At 33.3% G+C, this 20,757-nt stretch overlaps 1 protein-coding gene across 5 annotated transcripts in view; it reads left to right on the top strand.

Annotated features, from left to right (window-relative positions):
* The window catches only part of LOC148604466 (E3 ubiquitin-protein ligase HERC2-like), an 89,901-nt gene that overhangs the window by 23,554 nt on the left and 45,590 nt on the right, over nucleotides 1–20,757 (top strand). For 4 of the 5 annotated variants that reach the window (XM_088550446.1, XM_088550448.1, XM_088550447.1 and 1 more), the window contains 25 exons: nucleotides 1,899–2,102; nucleotides 2,922–3,141; nucleotides 4,148–4,408; nucleotides 4,971–5,256; nucleotides 5,722–5,883; nucleotides 6,414–6,617; nucleotides 7,544–7,695; nucleotides 7,886–8,145; nucleotides 8,499–8,670; nucleotides 9,118–9,391; nucleotides 9,706–9,906; nucleotides 10,220–10,448; nucleotides 10,663–10,805; nucleotides 11,181–11,332; nucleotides 12,062–12,237; nucleotides 12,652–12,807; nucleotides 13,002–13,187; nucleotides 13,909–14,091; nucleotides 14,344–14,435; nucleotides 14,796–15,051; nucleotides 15,731–15,968; nucleotides 16,827–17,170; nucleotides 18,001–18,257; nucleotides 18,935–19,111; nucleotides 19,515–19,841. In XM_088550446.1, coding sequence (XP_088406572.1) covers nucleotides 1,899–2,102; nucleotides 2,922–3,141; nucleotides 4,148–4,408; nucleotides 4,971–5,256; nucleotides 5,722–5,883; nucleotides 6,414–6,617; nucleotides 7,544–7,695; nucleotides 7,886–8,145; nucleotides 8,499–8,670; nucleotides 9,118–9,391; nucleotides 9,706–9,906; nucleotides 10,220–10,448; nucleotides 10,663–10,805; nucleotides 11,181–11,332; nucleotides 12,062–12,237; nucleotides 12,652–12,807; nucleotides 13,002–13,187; nucleotides 13,909–14,091; nucleotides 14,344–14,435; nucleotides 14,796–15,051; nucleotides 15,731–15,968; nucleotides 16,827–17,170; nucleotides 18,001–18,257; nucleotides 18,935–19,111; nucleotides 19,515–19,841 — 5,312 coding nt within the window. The other variant, XM_088550450.1, reaches the window with a different exon arrangement.

Genomic DNA, 20,757 nt, shown 5'->3' on the forward strand with positions numbered 1-20,757 from the left:
TGCTTTCAAAGGGAGATAAGTTGTCTTAAGGATTTTACAGATTAATAATACTGTAACCTGGGAGTATAACTGAAAGAGGTCACTCACAGCTCTTATTCATCTTTTACATCAGTTCAGTTACATCATTTGGCAGCGCAACAGTATTTCTGACCAAGAAATATCACTAATGCTTTCATATTTATTTATAGTTGATAAATTAACCCATCAGCTTGGATCAGTAATTGATTACTTTTTGTGCCTGTGAAATAGAAATATTTATTCTGTCTTTAAGTCACTGTACTGTTGGTTACTTACTTAGTTGGGGTTATTGATAGCTAATGGTAAACACATTTTAGTTTTAAATTTATATGATTGTTAGCTTTGTCTATATAGGACAAAAATAACACTTTGACTTTGTTGATTATACTCTGGCTATGTTGTTGAATCAGTGATGTCTTGTCCTGTTGGATCCTTTACCATAAGATGTGTGTCTGTGTTAAAAATTAAAACATCACTTTCTCACTGCATATGTCATTTCTTTCACCCTCGACAGAATGATTTTGAGTCATTCATATTTTAGAGCATCAACATATATAGGACTTCACTGACGCTTTGTCTTTATTGTCTTTTCCTATCAAACAACTCTGTGTATTGTCTAAACTTCCCATGAGAGAATCAGTATTAAATGAGGCAGCTCAATAATGAACGTATATCCAATAAATGAATATTGTCAGAAAATGTCAGTTTTATTGCATGAGCTAAAGAAACTGTCAGATGGCGATAGTTTTTTTTATTACTTAAAATGAAACCAGGAATGATATTTATCCAGCAATGGTTTATTAGACCCCCCTGTTTCTATATGATAAAAAGCCTAGTTGCAGGATTAGTGTTAATAGTTAAACATCATTGATGTAGAGTTCAACTCATCGATTATTTTAGAAGGGCTTAGAGGCTTATAAAAGTTAAAGCAGTGTTCCTGCCATCCAGATAAGGAGACAAAGGAATCTTAACTGGATTAAAATATATCTATTTTATCTCTGTGGGTAACAGTTTAGGGGTAAAAATATAATTCTCATTCCTGCCATAATGAACCTGGATGCACATTGAAAGTATATATATTTTTTTAACTCAATTATACTTTAATCTAAAAGCACTGTATGTAATTATTTATTTTGAGGTTATGATTCAGGAAAAAATAAAAACAAACAAAACAGAACATTGTAATAAAGAACAGTAATTACAGTAAAGAATTATTGGTTACAGAGTAAGGATTGTAATAAAGAACAGTAATTAGAGTAAAGAATTATTGGTTACTAAGCTAGTACATCAACAGATCACACTCAATGTCAATACAACTTTTGTTTTAATGTTAAACCAAACCACAATGAAGTGATCATCTCTTTGTTTATTATAATTAACATGGATAAAAACAGGTGGTGTATTAGTCTATAGTATGCAGTTCTTTTAATAAACCTTTGATGTGAAGAGTTACAAGATTCCATGGCTCAGGCATAAATTTTAAAGCTTTTCTAAACAGTCTGAATGAGTATAACCTTTGAGGGAGGGTCACTGTGCTGACAGAGCATCAGAAGTATGTCAAAACAACCAATGTTTACATGTTAAAAGGAAGGCAAACCTCAAAGAAGCTCATGTCTTTGTTTTGATGAAGCAATGCTGGTTTACCACTTTATATAACTTTGTGCCATTTTTCTGTATCCCTCAGTAATGTGAAGAGTAAGGAAGGGTTTTTTTATGATTCATTTTATAAATTACTAGATTTTGTTGAGAACATGCATTTTCAAAGGTTTTTGACATTGAATGTCTGGATTTAAGGCCTTTATATTGAAGTGTGGATATGTATCTGCTATGAATTTGTAGAATTTAAGTGTTATTATTATCATTTGCCTTTCTCTTTACAGGAAAAACAGGGTTGTATTACTGTGGTATGAAAGTGTTATCATGTAGTTGTTGTGATGGACATTGTGGGCCAGATAACGGCTGTAACTGTCCACCATGTCAGAAACTCGACAAAGAAGACGAAGAAAATCAACTGGAGGAGGCAAAGAGACCAAAGTTTTCCTCCAATCAGATCATAGACTCATGGACATGGGGACCACAACCAGGTATCATATGATAAGAAATAAATGAATTACCTTTATATACCTCATAATGACTACCATTGATTTGATATCATAGTTATACCCTCGCTTCAAAGGAGAAGAGATATGCTATTTAACCCTTGTCTGTCTGTCCATCAGTAACAATTTTTTTCCTTTCTGTCACAGTTTTCTCAGCTACTACTCATCACAGTGGTTTGAAATTTTAACACATTCTTCCTGTAGATATGCCATATAGTGGGATCCATTTTTGAACAAAAAATTGATAACATAATGTTTACTAAGGACTTTGTTTATTTTCCTTATATTACGATTGTTTATTTTATCTTATATTATGATTGAATGCGGGGGTATCACTATTGAGCCATTGCTCATACAATATTAAACTTAAGATGCAAAGAAGCATAAAAAAGATTGTTGTTTCTACAACAAATGACAGTTTTTGAAATTAACAGATTCATTGAAAAAGGATTATTTACACTTGTCTTCATTTAGTAGGACATAATGTAAATGAAACCTTATGGTAGGTATATAAAGTTTAAAAATCTGGTATCCATACAGAAAATAAATACTTACAGTACACTCACTTTAAATTTATTATAGAAATCCTTTCTTTAAATTCAACATCTTTACACCATAATAACCATGATTAGGAAAGAATATAAATTTTTTAAATCATGTTTAGTCTTTATTTTGAACTTGTTTACCTACTATTCCTTTTACAGCAAGCAAAATATCTTACATTAAACTATATACATTATAGTTCATCTTGCTTATTCATTTCAAACAACTAGTCAGCTTGAAAAATTAATTGCTTTAATCCAGATACAACCCAGTTAAAAGAATGCCTTGAAGCCTTGCTGCATGAGAACCTGAAACTATGTACAGAGGCAGCTTGCTCTTCCCTCTCTGTGACACGTCTACAACAGAGGCTGGCTGTACTAGAGAGGTACTTTGTAGCCCTCGGACGACAGACTCCAGTGGAAGGAAGAGCCCCCTCTAAGAAAAGTCAGACCAATCAGACTAACCTTAGTAAGCAGAAAAGGTGAGTCAGCTTGCTTTAATGGGAGATCAACTGGCTTTTTTTCCATATCAGTGGTTTGATAGAAACTTTGAGAACAAAGCAGTTTGCAGCATTGCTATGATAAAGGCAGATAACATCCTAACTAGCCATTTTATTTTCAAATCTTAGATTGTCCATACCTTCTATAACCTTGTTACTTGACATATATATATCAAAGTGCTATAAATAGAAAATTAATGAATCTTTTCATAACTTAATGAAAAATTTAAAAATTAGTTCTGTTGTTTAAGTACTAATTATAAGGTTAAATTTCCAATTCTTGATTGCTCTTCTGTAAACGGAAAATTTTTCGCACCCTCTTTCCATGGCTGGTATGGTCATTCTACTTTCCCATTTTAAAATTTGCAATTGTTCCTCAAATTCTGATACAATGTTCTTCAATGAAAATATTCAGGATAGTTGGATTTTCATATTTATTCAGGTCAAACCGAGAAAATATTAAAAAAAAACGAACTGTTGCAAAAATTTCACTGTTCACAGTATTGCTGCTTATGTGTAGTTTTTGTTCAAAATGAAATACCATTAATAGATCTTAACTCTATTTTTGCTTTTTGTTTGATGTATTTATATAAACAATACATCAAAAGCTTTCTTTTCAGAGCTATAAATAATTTTAATTTTTCAAAAAAGGCAGTGAAAGGAGGTAGACCTAGGGTAAAGGACATAACTCTTGAAATCAGTGATATGTTTGTATCATATTCAATATCACCAAAGTATACCAAGCTTTCATTTGAAACAGAATGAAATCAGTCCAAGTTACTTTGATGCTTACATTAGGTTGTAAATGGTGAATACAAACATTCCAATGATTTGTAAGAGTTGTGTCCTTTAACCTAGGTCTACCTCCTTAAACAGGTCACCTTTCCTATCAGTATTGAAACATTTCTGACTAAGTTCAAAAATAAGTTCTGAGAGTAAACTCTTAAATACTTTATATTTTGTTAGATAAGATAATTATATTCCCCAGCTCCTCCAAGCCAGTAGAGAAAGCTACAATGGGATTAGCTAGAGTAGGATCTAGAGCTGCTTTGAGTTTTGCCTTTGCTTTTCTTCGTCGTGCGTGGAGATCTGGAGAGGATGCTGACCTGTGTAGTGAACTGCTATTGGAATCTTTAGAGGCCCTACAGTCCCTCCCGGAGGCTACCCTGTTTGAGGAAGGATCTGTCTCTGGAGTATGGATCGAGGTGGTTGACAGAGCAACTAAATTCCTTCATTCTGTTGTTGGAGGGTATGTATTTAGGGGAAAATTAAGTGTTTATATATAGCTGTTCATTTAATATCCATTTGTTATCTTTGTTATACTTACTCAGTATGGTATAATGTATTCCATGATGATGTCTAAGCTCCACACAGTGACAGGCCTTCGTTTCTTCTCTTACTAACTGCTGCAGACAGGTCTTTTGAAATTCTTGCCAATATTCAAATAAAAAATCTTTTGTCAATCAGATAAAGTTGCCTAAAATCACTCACTTTTTTCCAATATTGCAAGATTCTTTCCATTTCTCGAAGGGCTATCGGCAGCATCTCAAGTGAATTATGACATAAGATGCTGTTTGAAGCTTTAAGCATATCATGATGTATAAATTTGCTTCTTAATATTTTGTTTTATAGGCTGATATTAATGGAAGACTCATGTTTCTGATCAATTTCATCAGTATATTTTAATCTTATACAATAGAAATCTAACTTCTAATATTTTTTATTAATTATTTAAACTTCGGTAAGCTTGAAACTTCCAGCAGATGATTGCTTTAAATTTTGACTTATGTTTTGAAAACTTTTTATTGAAGTGATTTAAATGGGAGTGCTAGTGCTAGAGGCTCAAGTAAAATCCCAGTACAAGACCAACAGATAGCTCTATCATTACTGTTAGAGTTGTCAATACAGCGAGGATCTCTGAGCTCTGTCCTTGGATCAGTTCTACTCCTTCTAAATCTGTGGAATAACAGCAACCATGAGTTTGACAATCGAGTTAGTAGTAGTCTGAACTCTGCTCCACTCATACCAATACTCAAACGTTACGAGAAAATACAGAGTGCTAAATCCAGAGCTATTGAACCTCCCAAATGGAATGAGGTATGTTGTTACCAATTCTGAAGACAATAAATGATTTGGCCAGCTATGTTCCTATGACATAAATGTACACCAAATGATTCAGGGTTTTCGACAATAGTAGAAAATTAATAGTTTGAAACAGTATAACTATTGTTATTTTGTTACAGTTATAAAATTTGCATTAAGCATGTAAAATGAAAATATACACTGTTAATTCGGAAATTATTTCAATTTTTTATTATTAAAAAATAATTGTCTGACTTTATATTGCAATGATTAATACTGGTATTAGGAATTTTTTTTACACTGTGTCTGAATATTGCAAAAAAAAATTTTCTGACTAAATGACAACATCCCAATGATCAATGCACACAGTTATTTTGACTTTACAGTAATTATTATAAATTTTACACCAGACAAAGTTGATGATGTAATCTCCAAGCTATTAACAATGACCACAATTAAACCATGCTTTGCTTATTTCAGAATGAATTGTATGGAATAAGTCCTACAGAATGTTTTCTTCGGTACTTAACCTACCCTGAGGATTACAACTTACCAGTAGATCTGAGACAGTGTGCTGTTGTTATTATCTCACATCTTGATAGACTTTGTCAACCCTATCTACCACCAAATCATTCACAAAAGGTGAGGTCATAGGTCATAATGTTATCCATACACAATCATTAAAACTTGTCTACCACCAAATCATTCACAAAAGGTAAGGTCATAGGTCATTATGTCATACATACATACTCTTTAAAACTTGTCTTCTTCCAAGTCATATACAAAAGAAATGGTTGTAATGTCTAATCAACATGAACTCTGTCTAGTTTTTCTGCCAATACCACAACATTTACTAAGTAAAGGTATGTAGTTAAGGACTGAAGGTCATACATCTTATCCTCACATAATGTGCCAGTTTGTCATTCCCTCAACTTTATATTTTTAAGTTTGACATCCTTCAACTACATATTTTTACAAGTCTTTGACAAATAAGAAGGTTATAGGTCAGAGGTCAAAACATTACATGGACAGTCTCCTTTTTCTGAGAATGGAACAGTATTGATGTAGAAGCAAATCAGAAAAACAGTAAATTAATATGGAATTAGGACCTGAGATTAGATATTAAAATGTTTTGTAATGAATATGCTACATATTGATTTTTTTGGTTTCAGTCTTCTAGGAATAGTTTAAACCAAGAAGTGATTGGCTGGGGCTGGTTGTCATGGCTAGGTGGCAGCACTGGACAAGGACCACATGTTTTGGAATTTTTCAATGATGTAGGAGGCGTGTGTGAAGTAGCATGTGCTGAGAGGTGTATGTTGGTCCTGGCAAAGAATGGAAAAGTCTTCATGATGTACTACTCAGCTGATAATCCTGTATGTTAATAATATGTGTTTTCTGCTCAATTGTATAGGATTTCACAGTTATAAGTGCATGGGTTCGCTCCTCAGCCAAATTACGCCGAAGACTTTCAAATTGGTAGTTGCTATTTCTCGGCCAAGCATGCAGTATAAGGGGGTAGAATGACAACTGGTTGGCTTTGAGTCAGAATAGTGTCTTAGTGAGGTGACATACCTACCTGTAGGTTGTTGCTTCTGTGAACTAGCACACTAAAGATCCAACTCAGCGTGTTGGACTAGTACAAAGTAGGATTTGAGTCAGAATAGTATGTCTTAGTGAGGTGACATACCTACCTGTGGGTTGTTGCTTCTGTGAACTAGCACACTAAAGATCCAACTCAGCGTGTTGGACTAGTACAAAGTAGGATTTGAGTCAGAATAGTGTGTCTTAGTGAGGTGACATATCTACCTGTGGGTTGTTGTTTCTGTGAACTAGCACACTAAAGATCCAACTCAGCGTGTTGGACTAGTACAAAGTAGGGTTTGTTTGATTGGTCAATTGTTGTCGTCCTGAGATGCATGAATTATATGCCATAGGATGTTAAACCATAATCAATCAACAGTCAGTCAATCAGTTATAAGTGTTCAAAAGACATCTTTGTTCATCATTATACCCGACCCTGATAAGACAGTGGGTGGTTTATTGGAATCACCCTGCTTTATCTTTAAGACAAACAAAACTTCTAGAACAGTTTGAGGCATGATTTAGATTTTTTATAGTTAATTGAAAGTTATAAACTCTTTCATAACTTTTGTACTTTTGATACTGCATGCCATAAAGAAAAAAATATACATCTGTCAATAAGTTCCTCTCTGATGTTTTACAATTTACAAAAGGAAATTTGCAATAACCCATTGTTAACATTCATCATAAATTCAAATCTACAATTGCTTTATTTCAGTCCATGCAGATAGTGAATGGTTTTGGAGATCGTACTGTAGTAAAGATAGCAACCCACCCAGATGGTAGACATTACCTAGCTCTTACCAATGACAGCGAGGTCTTCTCTTGGGGCAATGGTGATGGAGGCAGGCTTGGTCATGGAGACTGCATGTAAGTTATTAGTGTTCAAGTTGATTAGCATATCAAGCAAACAAAAAAAGCAGTGATAATGGTTCTTCAGATTGTAGACTTAGTATGATATATAAAAACAATTATATGTACTTATTTTTACTTAATGTTTAGGTCTTTTCTCAAGATCAGTTTATTAAGATCTTAATTCTTACCAATTTATTTTTTACAGAACTAGAGAAGAACCAACATTGATCAAATTGTTATCTGGTAAACAGGTGACACAAATTTCATGTGGAAGTACCTACAGTGCTGCCATCACAGGAAGTGGTGAACTTTACACTTGGGGACGTGGTAATTATGGCCGCCTGGGTCATGGAACCAGTGATGATGTCAGTGAACCTACAATGGTTAAAGGGTTGAGAGGTCATAGGATTATTGATATAGCCTGTGGAAGTGGTGATGCACATACAGTAGCTGTATCTGACACTGGTAAGCACAATTTAATGTAGGCTTTACAGAGGTAGACATAACTCTTACAAAGCATTGGTATGTTTTTGTAAACTTGGTAACTTGGATTGTTTTTATGCTGTCTCAAAGGAATTCTTCACAGGCTTTGATGAAATTAAATACAATACAAACATATTCATGATTTCAAGAGTTATATCCCTTACCTACCTTCTTAAGTTAGTTTGGAAACTTTTCATATGTTTTACTGCCATAGAATGTAGTAAGTGGGAAGAAATGAATATATTACTTAAAAATATGAATATGAAAGAATTTAAAACTGTAGAAGTCTCACTGGCACAGTATTTTATGTCATTAGAAACTGTATATATTAACAGGAGCTGTGTACACCTGGGGAGATGGAGACTATGGTAAACTTGGTCGTGGAGGAAGTGATGGATCAAAGTCTCCTAAGATTGTGGAAAAGTTGATAGGACAGGAGATATGTAAAGTCTACTGTGGAGCTCAATTCAGTCTGGCTCAAACAAAGTCTGGGGCTGTGTTCTCTTGGTAAGATCTGTTATTATTAAAAATTATTGTGATTTTGTCACTTTAAACCTAAGTGTTATTTCATTATCTGAATGAAAGAAAAAATGATATGATTATTGCATTTACAATCCTACAACATTTTTGCATAGTTCTATTATAGGCTTGTTTTTAGTGTTTACCGCAATTGCATACAATCATTTTTTTTGTATGCTTTTTTTAAACTCATGAAGTAATGTGCTGTCTGACTTATGTATAAAGAAAATAAGTGCAGTATAAATGCTACACATGTCAGATATGAAGATCAATTTATCCGTTTATTATTACATGTGTACTTGGCTATTGTATAATTAAACAAGCTTGTTTGAAAATGCTTACTTGTTTTGAGTTTTGACACTTGTTGTTGTAGTCAATATAGAATAGATTAAAGCCCATACAGACGAAGTAAAATAATTTATATTGATTTTATAGGGGAAAGGGAGACAATTATAGATTAGGCCATGGTACAGATGAACATGTCCGCCATCCAAAACAGATCGAGACTCTGTCAGGAAAGAAAGTGATTAACATTGCCATTGGTTCCATGCATTGTGTAGCTATTACAGAGGATGGAGAGTTGTATGGTTGGGGACGTAATGATCATGGACAACTTGGGGACCCTTCATCTAACTGCAGATCAACACCAACAATTCTGTCAGGACTGGATGGGAAGAATATAATTGGAGCCTCCTGTGGTCCTAATCAGGTAATTTATTAGTTTACTGCAGATTACTTTTAATAATGTCAGACTGTGTGTGTGTCTACCCTTGCCAATTATCATGAAAATGAAAATTTTATATTTTCATTGTTGCCCCAAAGCAATCACTTCAAATATTTCAATAAGTCATAGAAGTACACCCAGATAGTATTTATATACCAGTATAAATATTCTGATATATGCATTGAAATAATTGGAGAATATTACTGTTCAATTTACTGTTTCAAGGTATGATAACATATAATTGAGGAAGGATGTTGATTTTTTGAGATGAGCAAATCAAAAGTATTGGTATTTTCCAGACATTTTCCTGGTCCTCTGGAGGACAGACAATGATCAGTGGAAGGATCCCATTTGTCGTAGATGTGTGCAAATCAACATTTGAACAGTTAGATGAGCTTCTCGCTGATGTTTGTGAGGGGATGGATGGTCGATCTGACTGGCCCCCTCCACAGGACAAAGAATGTATTGCTGTTGCTGGTTTAAATCTGCTCAATTTGCAGGTAAGAACTTTGGAATAGTTTTATTGCTGGTTAATTCATTAATTAATGAAGTTACTTCAAGATCACCAGTACATTGAATAAAAAAAAATAAATGTTAGCAAAGTACCTTTGTGACTATGCCCAAATAATATGAGAGAGGTTGCAGTTTAGTCCCAATCAAAATTTGGATTGATGAATTATATAAAATGCATACAAGTGATTGAGAAGTTTAAATAAATAGTAGTGAGGATGTTTCAAACATCCAATTGTTAATGTAATTTTTCTGTGTATATGTAATATTTGTATACGAAATATTGACATTATTATTTTCCAGCTACATGCAGCCATTTCCCAGACTGAGTACTTAGACTCCTTAGGGCTTGGTATAGGTAGTCCCCTGGCAACCAGTCTGAAGCAGCGAGTTGTTTCCCTTGCCAGTAACCAAGGTGTTGTCAGTACTGTCCAATCTGCTGCCCAGAATGCTTTACAGAGTGGGTGGTCTATCTTATTACCAACTGCTGAAGAAAGAGCAAGAGCACTGTCATCTCTTCTTTCTGCAGGAGGTTTGTAGAACTATTTTTCTTTTCTAAAACTTGGTACTCTTATCCACCATAGCATAAACACAAGAGGTAGTCAACATACTATCTTGAAACTGTTTTAATTTATCAATATATTGTATCTTTCAACTATCTAATATGCTGATTATAGAAATATGATTCCTATTCAAGGTAATTTGATGATAGATTCAGCTCTCTATAACTTTTTAATTATTTTCAGTGCACCGAGACTGTACAGCAATGAGCCCTGGGCAGAGATTTATGACTGATCTGTTAGTCAGTAGTCTTATGTCTGATGGAGGCTTAGAATCTGCTTTGTATGCTGCTATCAGGAAGGAAGCTCAGGGAATAGAAGATAAGAAGGTGATTTATTACTTACAAACTCTTAACATTGCCTCAAGCATTTTACTTTACAAGCAAATACAAAGAAATATATTTTTTTCTATATTTTTTACACCAACCACTATATGGAGTGTCTTTTTGTCTGTCCATCTGTTCACACAGATTTTGTAGGATTGATAGTCACCATTTGTAGTTGATTCAACGAAGTTTACAGGAGTTATGGGACTTAAGCACTTCAACTTTTTTTGTGACGGTGGGGGACATATTGCTAAAAACTTGTATATATATACTTTAGTTTTTTACTTGTAATGTCAAAAATCGTTGTAAAACTTTCTATTAAGTCTTGAACTGCCTAAAAAATTCTCTCTTTTGAAATCAAATAATCATGTATCGTAGGATAGAGAAAAGGATTGTTTGAAGGACAAGGAAAGTGACAAGAAATCAGAACCTAGCACTAAAGCTGATTTATTAGAACCTAACCCTGAGAGGGACAGTGATGAAGGAGGATCTACCATACCACTCTTACAGCTTATACAACAACTGCTGAGGTATGATACCATGAATTGCCATTAGTACAAACAACTGTATAAGTAAACATAGATTTATTACTGATGATAATTAAAAATGATTGAATCATTATAAATTAAGCTTTGAGTAAGTACTTTTATTCATTATTGTCAACCTTTGGTATTTGACATGTTTTAAGTGAATTAGATAATAAATCACTGTGAATAAGTCCTGTTCTTAAGAAATACAGACTATTGAGAATGTAAATCATGTAGTAAAAGATCACAAAATTGAATCGATCTCATGAAATGCAAAATATGTTCTGTAAACATATGTGTTTTCATGGTAATCTAATTTTTGCTATTTTTGTGGTAAACAGATAAGCACAAAAAAAAAAGTACTTGCAAAAACAATTTTTAAAACTGTGAAAATATTTAAATTGCATAAATTGATAGTCTGAAATATGTTTAAATGACTGAAATGGTTGGTAAAACTAGCAAGTAATAAAATCAATATGTTAAGGGTACCCCAATGTCCATAAAAAAATAATTGATTTAAATTTTTTCATTAGATGGTTTTGTCAATGATTTGATATATATCTGCAAGAAAAAAATAAGAAAATTGCTATTCCACCAACAAAGCTACATGTAATAACAGTTTCCGTTTCTTGTGTGCTTGATTGACATTATTTGATTCAAGCATCTTGTCATACTATTTCATTTTTTTAAATGTTATGGTAATCTAGCCTAAAACTGACTTGACCATTTCAGGAATTCCTCCACCCATACAACATCCAGATTATACGGTATCTCTGGTGATAACATCCTGAAGATTGAGGACACAGACCTGACAGATGCCAGTCCCTCCCTAGACCTCCTCCTACAGGTCCAGAGACTAATTGTGTCACATATATATCCTCATGAGGACTGCACTGGCTCAGAAAAAGGTAGACAATATTGAATAGAAAAAATATTGATTTTTTTTACCATTGGCATTGCATGGTCATTGAATTTAGAGTTTTGTATGTATTCAGTGAATTATAAAAATAAAAAAATACATATATGTATGAGTATTGATACTGATTTTTCTAGACACAAAAATATTTTAGAAAAGGTAATAATTAAAAAAACCAAAGAAATGTGGGATATTCAGTGAGTAAGCTAAGTAATCACTTCTGCAAGGAAAATTCCTTTGCTAAATATGTCATGCATGCTTATCAACTACCCCTCACATAACACAAAAAGGTCTATATCCAAAATCTTAACACACAATGAAAGTCTACTACCATGTTAATATTGTAGTGAATAAACTGAATAAATTAATAAGAATGAGCTCAATTTTATTTTGGTTTAATTTTCAGATTTTGAGCTACAGGGTGCTTCTGTTTTATTGAGGAAGTACATTACTATGTTGTGTAATCATGTATCAGACATTCTACCTATTGCTGCCAGTCTGGGCAACATGAGCTCACGGCATTTCTCTGCTGTGTCTAGGATTATACAGAAAGATGTAACAGGTAATACCAGGTCTAAAACCATAGTTCATATACAACTTATTTTTATGATGCTTACGTCTTAAGCTCAGTTTTGTACTATTTTGCTTATTTTGTTCTAAAAATATGTGAACCTAGTTTTTCACTAATTTGACAGATGTCTAAAAAAAAACTATGTATTCTTTACTTTAACTTGTACTTCACAATTGTATTATTAGGTATACTTCTCCCAGAGATGTCATCTTGCCTTGTTCTGTTACAACTGAGGAATTCAACAGTGATCCAGTCCTCCCAGGTGGTACCAGTCATGGAACATTTGTTAGACATTGTAGACAACTTCAATAAACTGGCTCCTGGTCTAGACAGGGATGACAAGGAAGATCTGGCTTGGCCAGGTGTTTTTAGTAAGTAAAGGTCTCAAGAGGACTCGAGAGATTTCTGTTGTAAGCCAGGAACTTGGTTTTCTTCTCCCATTATTTAGGATTTTTATGTTCCTTTTTTATATTGACATTTGTTGGTTGTTTTATATAAAAGTGTAGATTTGTTTAAAAGTATCACAAGAACCTACCCTTAGTTGTGAGTTTGGGTAGTAACCTTTATAAATGGCTAGATTATACCCTGTGTTAGCTTGTTTTATTTTTACATGATTACTTGGACAGTTGTCTCATGGACATTTTGTTCACATCTTTAGCTCAATGCCTTCTTCATATTTGTTGTCAATTTTTTAAGAATAACAAGTAAGGTTATTAGTTTGAAACCTGGAGCTGTCTTTCATCATTCAATATTTTTCATACACCACTCAACGAGTGGGTGGTATATTAGAATAACTGTATAGGTCCATCCATGTTTATATCATCTCAGTTCCCTATGGATGGATTGATTTCAAATTTGGTGTATGGCTTTATATTGATGGGGCATACACTCTAAATGATCCAATATCCAATGTTAACTTTCTGCACAAGTAGGGGTATGCCCAGCACAACAACATGTGCAACTTCTTGTTTCTCTTTGTAGTCCAATCTGAAAACACGAAACACATCTAAGGGACTTCACAGTGAGTATGCACAATGATAGGTTTGACTTACCATGAGACCAAATGTGTGATTTTCCCTTTTTAATGGACAGGTTACTCATTGGAGAAATACAGCCAGAAAACATCAGAGGATGTACAGACCATCAGGAAGGCAGATCTAGAGAACCACAACAAAGATGGTGGACTCTGGGTGGTGATTCATGGGAAGGTTTATGATGTCCAGGAGTTCAAGGTCAATGCCAGATGTGGAAAACCTATACTAGAGGAATTTGCTAGTAAATATTTTTTTGCCAAATATTTGAACATGCACTGTTAAATTGTTATATTCTGTATTTCAGATTGAATCTGATACCATATGGAAAAAAATCAAGATTCCTTAAATCATTTTTTGACACTAAATATCAATCAGTTTTATACATCATATGATGCAACCTTAAGATAATGAACTACATCTATAAGTATAAATGTACCAGGTTAATATTTGTTCTGTATTTATTTTCATTAATATTTCTATAATTTTGTGTCAGCTCGTGATGCAACAATGGCCTTTGAGAACTACCACCACTCTGCAGAAGCCAGAGAGATGATGCAGTCTTACTATGTTGGGCAGTATCTAGATGTGAGTATTATTCCTCAAAGAGGACAATAAAAATGTGGGTCATCATGTAAGACTAGTACAAAGCTGATTTATCAGACATTCTCATCCAGAAATGCATGAAATATCTACCATAGGATGTAAACCAACAATCAATCAATTTCTCATGCAGGAACTCATTAGTTCCTAAGATAATATTTTTAACTGATTCAATTCATTATATTTTCCAAATTAAGGAAAGAAATTTTTGGTTTCTACACTTGGGCTGATAAGAATGTATCCATTTATGCAAATCCACATTGAATGCTTTACAAGATCCCCTTGTCAATGACATTTTTTCTTTTGTAATACAGTCTGAGATTTATTCATGCTTTACCTTTACAGCCAGAGAAGGATGTAGTTCAATCAACAGACACTAGCACAGCTTCCTCACCTCTTATGGATGTGGAGAGGACACTTGGAATGTTGCTGGGACTACACTCCTCCTATCAGGCCAGGAGTACCTCACTATCACAGGAAGAGTTAGAAAACGAACACTGGTTAAAGGCAGAATTCTTTGCTGGAGGTCTGAAGGTCCTACAACCTAACAAGGAATTTGAAGAGGAGAAGGGGGAGACGAGAAGTTGTACTGCAACACCAGGTAACTATATCTAATATGTACCATGTTTGGACATTTGGAAACATTATTTTTATAACCTGCATATTATCATACTTTTTTGGAGGTAAAATTGCTATACATTTTTTCAGTTTTAATTGTTGATTTTAAATTCTATTCCTTAAAAAATTTATATACTTCTTGATGAATGAAGTAGATAGATTAAAAAAATTACTTTGTGATGCACCAAATTTTGCACTCTTACTTTTACAAAATAGTATGCTGGTCCTCTATATTTAAATGTTTTTGCCTTTTTTTATGGATGATTTTTTGCTTAAAATGTCTTCAGCATTGTGAAGTTGTTATACCTTATATTGAAAATAAACATTAAAATGTTGAAAAAAATTAGGAAATTTGCTGCACTACAATGTATTTCAAACTGGCTATAATTCTTTGTGTCATAAAAATCAATTACTTTGAATGTAAATTCATATATGTTGTTGAAGATTAATATTAAATGCATGCTGTCATTGTAAACCTAGCAAAGTAAGTAATGAACTTCAAAAGATACAGAAAAAAAATTGCTGAAATGCCAAACATGGCAACAATTTTAGGTAAAAAAATTGTGGAAGTGAAGAGAAAAAAGATTGAATGATAAAATTACTGTGGATTGATAGTTCTTATTTCTGTTAAAAAAAATTACATTTACAATTATTTTTTTCAGGAACTACACCAACATCAGAGCAGCGTCACATTCCACCAGTGGAAGACAAGGAATCACTGAACGATCCAACACCTTCAACTGACCCTACTAATCTGTTCCTACAGGCCCTGGTTGAGGGTCGTGTCACAGAACACACTGTTAAAACATTCCAGGCCATTATGGAGAAGTATTACAAACAACACAACATGTTAAATATCAGCTTCTCTAACCATGAACATCCAATAGAGGAAGTAGGAAGGTAATACAAATATCACATGTCAGATACATCTAATTCTGATGACAGTACTTGAATGGAGAAAACTTCCCAATCTATGTTACATGGGGGGATTGGGGATTGAATGGGGAGAATGGGAAAATTAGTTTTTAAAGTATTTATAGATATGAAAAATGTATTAAATTTAATTATAAATAACATTTTAAATGCTGAAGAATTAAAAAATATAAAGTTTAATTTGATGATATAAATACATGTATTTGATAAGAAATATGCAATGAGTATGGGTATTTTTCGATGGGGAACGGGTATGTGGAATGGTGAATGGGGGAATGATATATGGTATGAGTGGGAAGTTTATTCCGTCCAAGTGCTGTACCATAGTACCATATGGCAGGTTATCTTTGGGGGGGGGGGCGCTGTTGTAAAATTTGGCGATTTTGAGGCAGAAAGGTACACAAACAATTTTTGCATTACTAGTTTTGATGGATGCTTAGTAATGCAATAAGTACATAAGCCCAGTGTAAATATTTTGTTGGATTTATTTTTGTGTTTTTAGACAGACCACTAAAATATGTCAAATACGCACCCTGTGAAAAAATTACCCATGATAGTCTAATGGCATATTATCCATTAATCACAAACTGTAAATGTAAATTAGACATTTTGGTATTTTGCATAGCATGAATTGAGTAAAAATCATGTTATACAAGATTTCACTAGTGTGTCAGTTTCAGTTTAAATAAACAATCAAGATTAAAACTAATTTTTGGTTGTAGGATCATCATATTAAGGTCATTCACAGTGCAGCTTTTGATTTGGTTTCAAATGCTATTGTAAAAAATTGATAGTCTAAATGAAATAAATATTTAATTGTTACAGACTGTTGATGGCAGTTTTACTGAAGCATCATGACTTAGGACACCTTGCTTTAAGTCTGGTAGATCATGGACAAACAGAGAAACATCTTCCAAGATCATTAGTAGAACTGTTTAAAATTGTAAACCAGACCAGGAAAACTCTAGTCAAAGCTCACCAAGATCAAGGCAGATCTTATAAGGAAGTGTGTGCTCCCCTGATCGAGAGATGTCACTTCCTGTTCAATGAACTGAGACCAGCTACTGGTCATGAGGTCAATGCTTTCAATAGATCAAAAGTCTTAAGAAGTAATCCTCGATGGAAACAGGTTACCATGAGGATGATGGATGAACATTTCAAGGCTAAACGTAAGTTATCAATCAATAAAACTTTTGACAAAGCATCATGGTCCATACTTTTAAAAGAGAGATAAATGAAAGTTAATGCTATCAAGTGACGGGGCTAGTGTAAACATTACAATTCACAGTCATGATCTGGTTTTCATGCCCATCAACACCAAGTGGCAAGGTATGATTTGATACCCTCTGAAAAGTTGAGTGTCCATCCATCTGTCCACCCCCTAGAGAATTTTCCAGATGAGAAGTTGATAAGATATATAACTTTGTATAGTTATTGAATATTATAAAATACAAATCAAGAACAAAGTTCATTTTGATTGGATTATTTACGAAACAGTTACGGTCATTTTAAATTGATTGTACCTCAAAATATTGTTGCAACATGATGAGGTATCATTTAATGTCCAATTAGATGCTCTAATTCTTTTAATATTACATAATGGATTTTTGTAAAAGTTTTAGATATCACAGCACCACTAAAGAATGATTATTATGTATCTGGGTTTTCCCAAACTGGTTATAATGAGGGGTGTTGTGTGGTATATTATATTAGATATAAGCCATTCTTTTAATACTATTATAAACTCCGATATTATCGCATTTAAGTGATTACAATTTTGCAGTAAACAAAAAAAGTAACTCACTTCTTTAATGGTAAAAAAGGACTAATGCAAATTGTAGTTATTGCAATTACATCCCTGTGTCATTTCCCACAATCATAAATTCAATAAATAAAATTAACTTACATTAGTATTTTTGCATAATACATGCTTTGTAGAAATTACTTAATTCTGCCTGATGCTGGCCTGTAGTTTGTATTATTTTGGATTTATCTTCAGGTTTGTCACAAGTAGAGGAAGAAGAAGAAAGGAAAGAAAGTGATGAGGAGGTAGGGGGAGCCACTGGTGGTTTTGATGAGGTCAAGGCTGAACAGATCATTTTGGAGATAAAGGAGGAGCCCGGACAACAAGTGACCTCCACAACTCTAGAATCTGTGGAGGTGGTGGGTCAACCTCAGGAGGAGATTCCATCTCCTGAAAAATCTAAAATAAGGAGTGAGGCCAATTCATCTGTTGAAGGATCTCCAATGAAAAAGGTATTATTATAACCCTTGCAAAGTGCGGAGGGTATGATGTTTTTGACCTGTCTGTCGGTCCATCATTAGTTTTCCAGACTTTTTTTTCTAAACATTCGCCGATATTGGGCTGATTTTTGGTATGTGAGTCTACCGTGATGAATTACAGATCAAGTGTATGTTTCGTTCTGCGCTTTGATGTTTACCGAAAATACGGCCTTGGACTCAGCAAATTTCATAGAAATAACAGTTTTCCGAATATTTTTCTCAGCTATTTCAGAAATTGAGGTGATTTTTGGTATACAAGTCTACAATGTACAATGATGAGTTACAGATTAGGTTTATGTCTGGTTGAGATTTCTATGAATTAAGGCCCTTTGAACTTTCTTTTTCTTTTCCAAATACTTTTTATTTGTGAGTACAATATGTGGACATGTAGTGTATGTGAGTGCACTCACTAAGGTTGTTTGATATTAAATAACATAGTTATTACATAAAAATATTTCAAAGATATATTTTGTAAAGAATCAGACAATTACATAAGTTGTTATTTTTTTTTTAAACCCATCACTTTCCTTCTATTGGTCAAGAATATCCTTATGAACACTTTAGAATCATCAGAACTAACTTCAGTCCTACTGAATTTCAATTTATTAAATAAAAGGAAGAGCTAATATTAACGTATTTTTATCTAATAGGTTGATTCCTGGAAGCAGATAGCAAAAACAGTGTCTAGCTCTCGAAAGTTTGGATGGTTGAAACAGAAAATGACAGGATCTAGAATTAATCAGAGTCTAGTGAATGGTATTGTTGAGTTTGTACTGCATGAACATCCTATAGATATAGAAAAACTGAGGCGATCACTTCATCACCAGGTAAAGAAATAACTTATTTTCTAAAAAATAGATAAGTAGTTTTTATCGTAACAAATTTTTAATCAGTTTTAGTTACCTTTTTGTTACTTTGTTTTTGTGAGAATAATTGAAAATTTGGAATATTGAAGAATGTCATAAAACTGAAACATAAAAAATGTAACAACCTTTACTACTTAACACAGAGAGAAATCACAGATTCTTCCTCTAACTAGAAACATGGACTGAGCATACCACAACAGAAAGGATCCATGCCTGATATATTTTTCATTACAAACAAATGAAATGAACTTTTTCATTAGTTATAGATGCTCAGTATGTCTGTTAAAGTTTTTTATTCACTGAATTTTTTGTCATTGCATGTAGGCATATAAAGTTTTAATTGGTCGTGTGTTTCTGTATTCAGGTTGATAGAGCCCAATTGAGGCTGAAAGGCATTCAGAACATGTTATCGCTGGTCAGTAAAGACTATCTTATACCTTCTACTAAATACAACATCCTTTGTGGGTGGCTAGGCCTGCTCATTGTCGGCACCAAAAACTGTACAATGATGCCCCACTGTCTGTCCAATGTCAGTTTGATACCTCCATGTGATAGAATTCTGTTAGAGCTGTTGTTCTCTGATTTGTATAAGTGGGCAATACAGGAGCTAAGATCTGGTATCATTGAGTCCGATATGATGTTTAAAGAAAGAGGAATTAACCCAGCTGTCTCTATACAGGACTCACAAAAGGTAGACATTATACATTGGTTTGTAAATGCGTCATATTACCGTATAAATGATTATTTTCGCAGTGATTTAAATTTCATTATATTTGAAGTCAAAGTTGGAAATATTTATGAAGATAAAATATAGTTATTCAGCTTCGTCTTATTCATTGAACTGTTTGTCTGGCATGAAAATTACACTAAACAAAAAAAAACCACAACCAGTTTTTCATGAAAAACAAGAAATTTTCCATACACGAAAAAAAAGAACATTTATAAAGTATATTTTCTATCCATACATTCAAATTGCTAAATATACTGGACACAAGCTGTAGCATGTTCATAATACATGTACATCTTATGTAAAGTTCTGTTCATGCCATTGATATGGTATGTTCTATAGAATCTATCGAAGAAATGCATTGTCAAAACAGATCTTTTCAGTCATAGATAAATTTCCCCTTTCATTGAACAGTTATATTAAAAATATGGAATTTATTGCTACTTTTACAGTTATTTTGGATATCTCATACATTGTGTGTAGAATCTCAGCTGGAAGTAAAATTTATCATTTTCAGATGTGAACATGAAAAAATAATTTAATTTGTTTTATTCTGATTTGGGGTCAAGGTTATTATCAATGAACAAACTTGGTACTGTGATGTCATTAAACATTGATGGGTCTGCAGTTCAAATAATTCCAAACTAAATAAGACTTTGATAAAGAGACAAATTCTTATTTTGACTTTAATCGATTACCGGTAGAAATTTAATTATAATGATTGTTTAAAATTTTGACCATGTTATGCTTGCATAGCCAACTTTTGGGCAGTTTACACTTGTTCACAAATCACTTCGCTGTTCATGAAGTGTAAACTACCCCAAAGTTGGTTACTTCAAATAACCTGGTCAAAAATTAAAAACAATCCTAAAATATAAGA

The sequence above is a fragment of the Perna viridis genome, chromosome 10 (assembly GCF_037379345.1).
Source record: "Perna viridis isolate PV_CMFRI_1.1 ecotype Kerala chromosome 10, ASM3737934v1, whole genome shotgun sequence".
NCBI classification, from domain to species: Eukaryota; Metazoa; Mollusca; class Bivalvia; order Mytilida; family Mytilidae; genus Perna; species Perna viridis.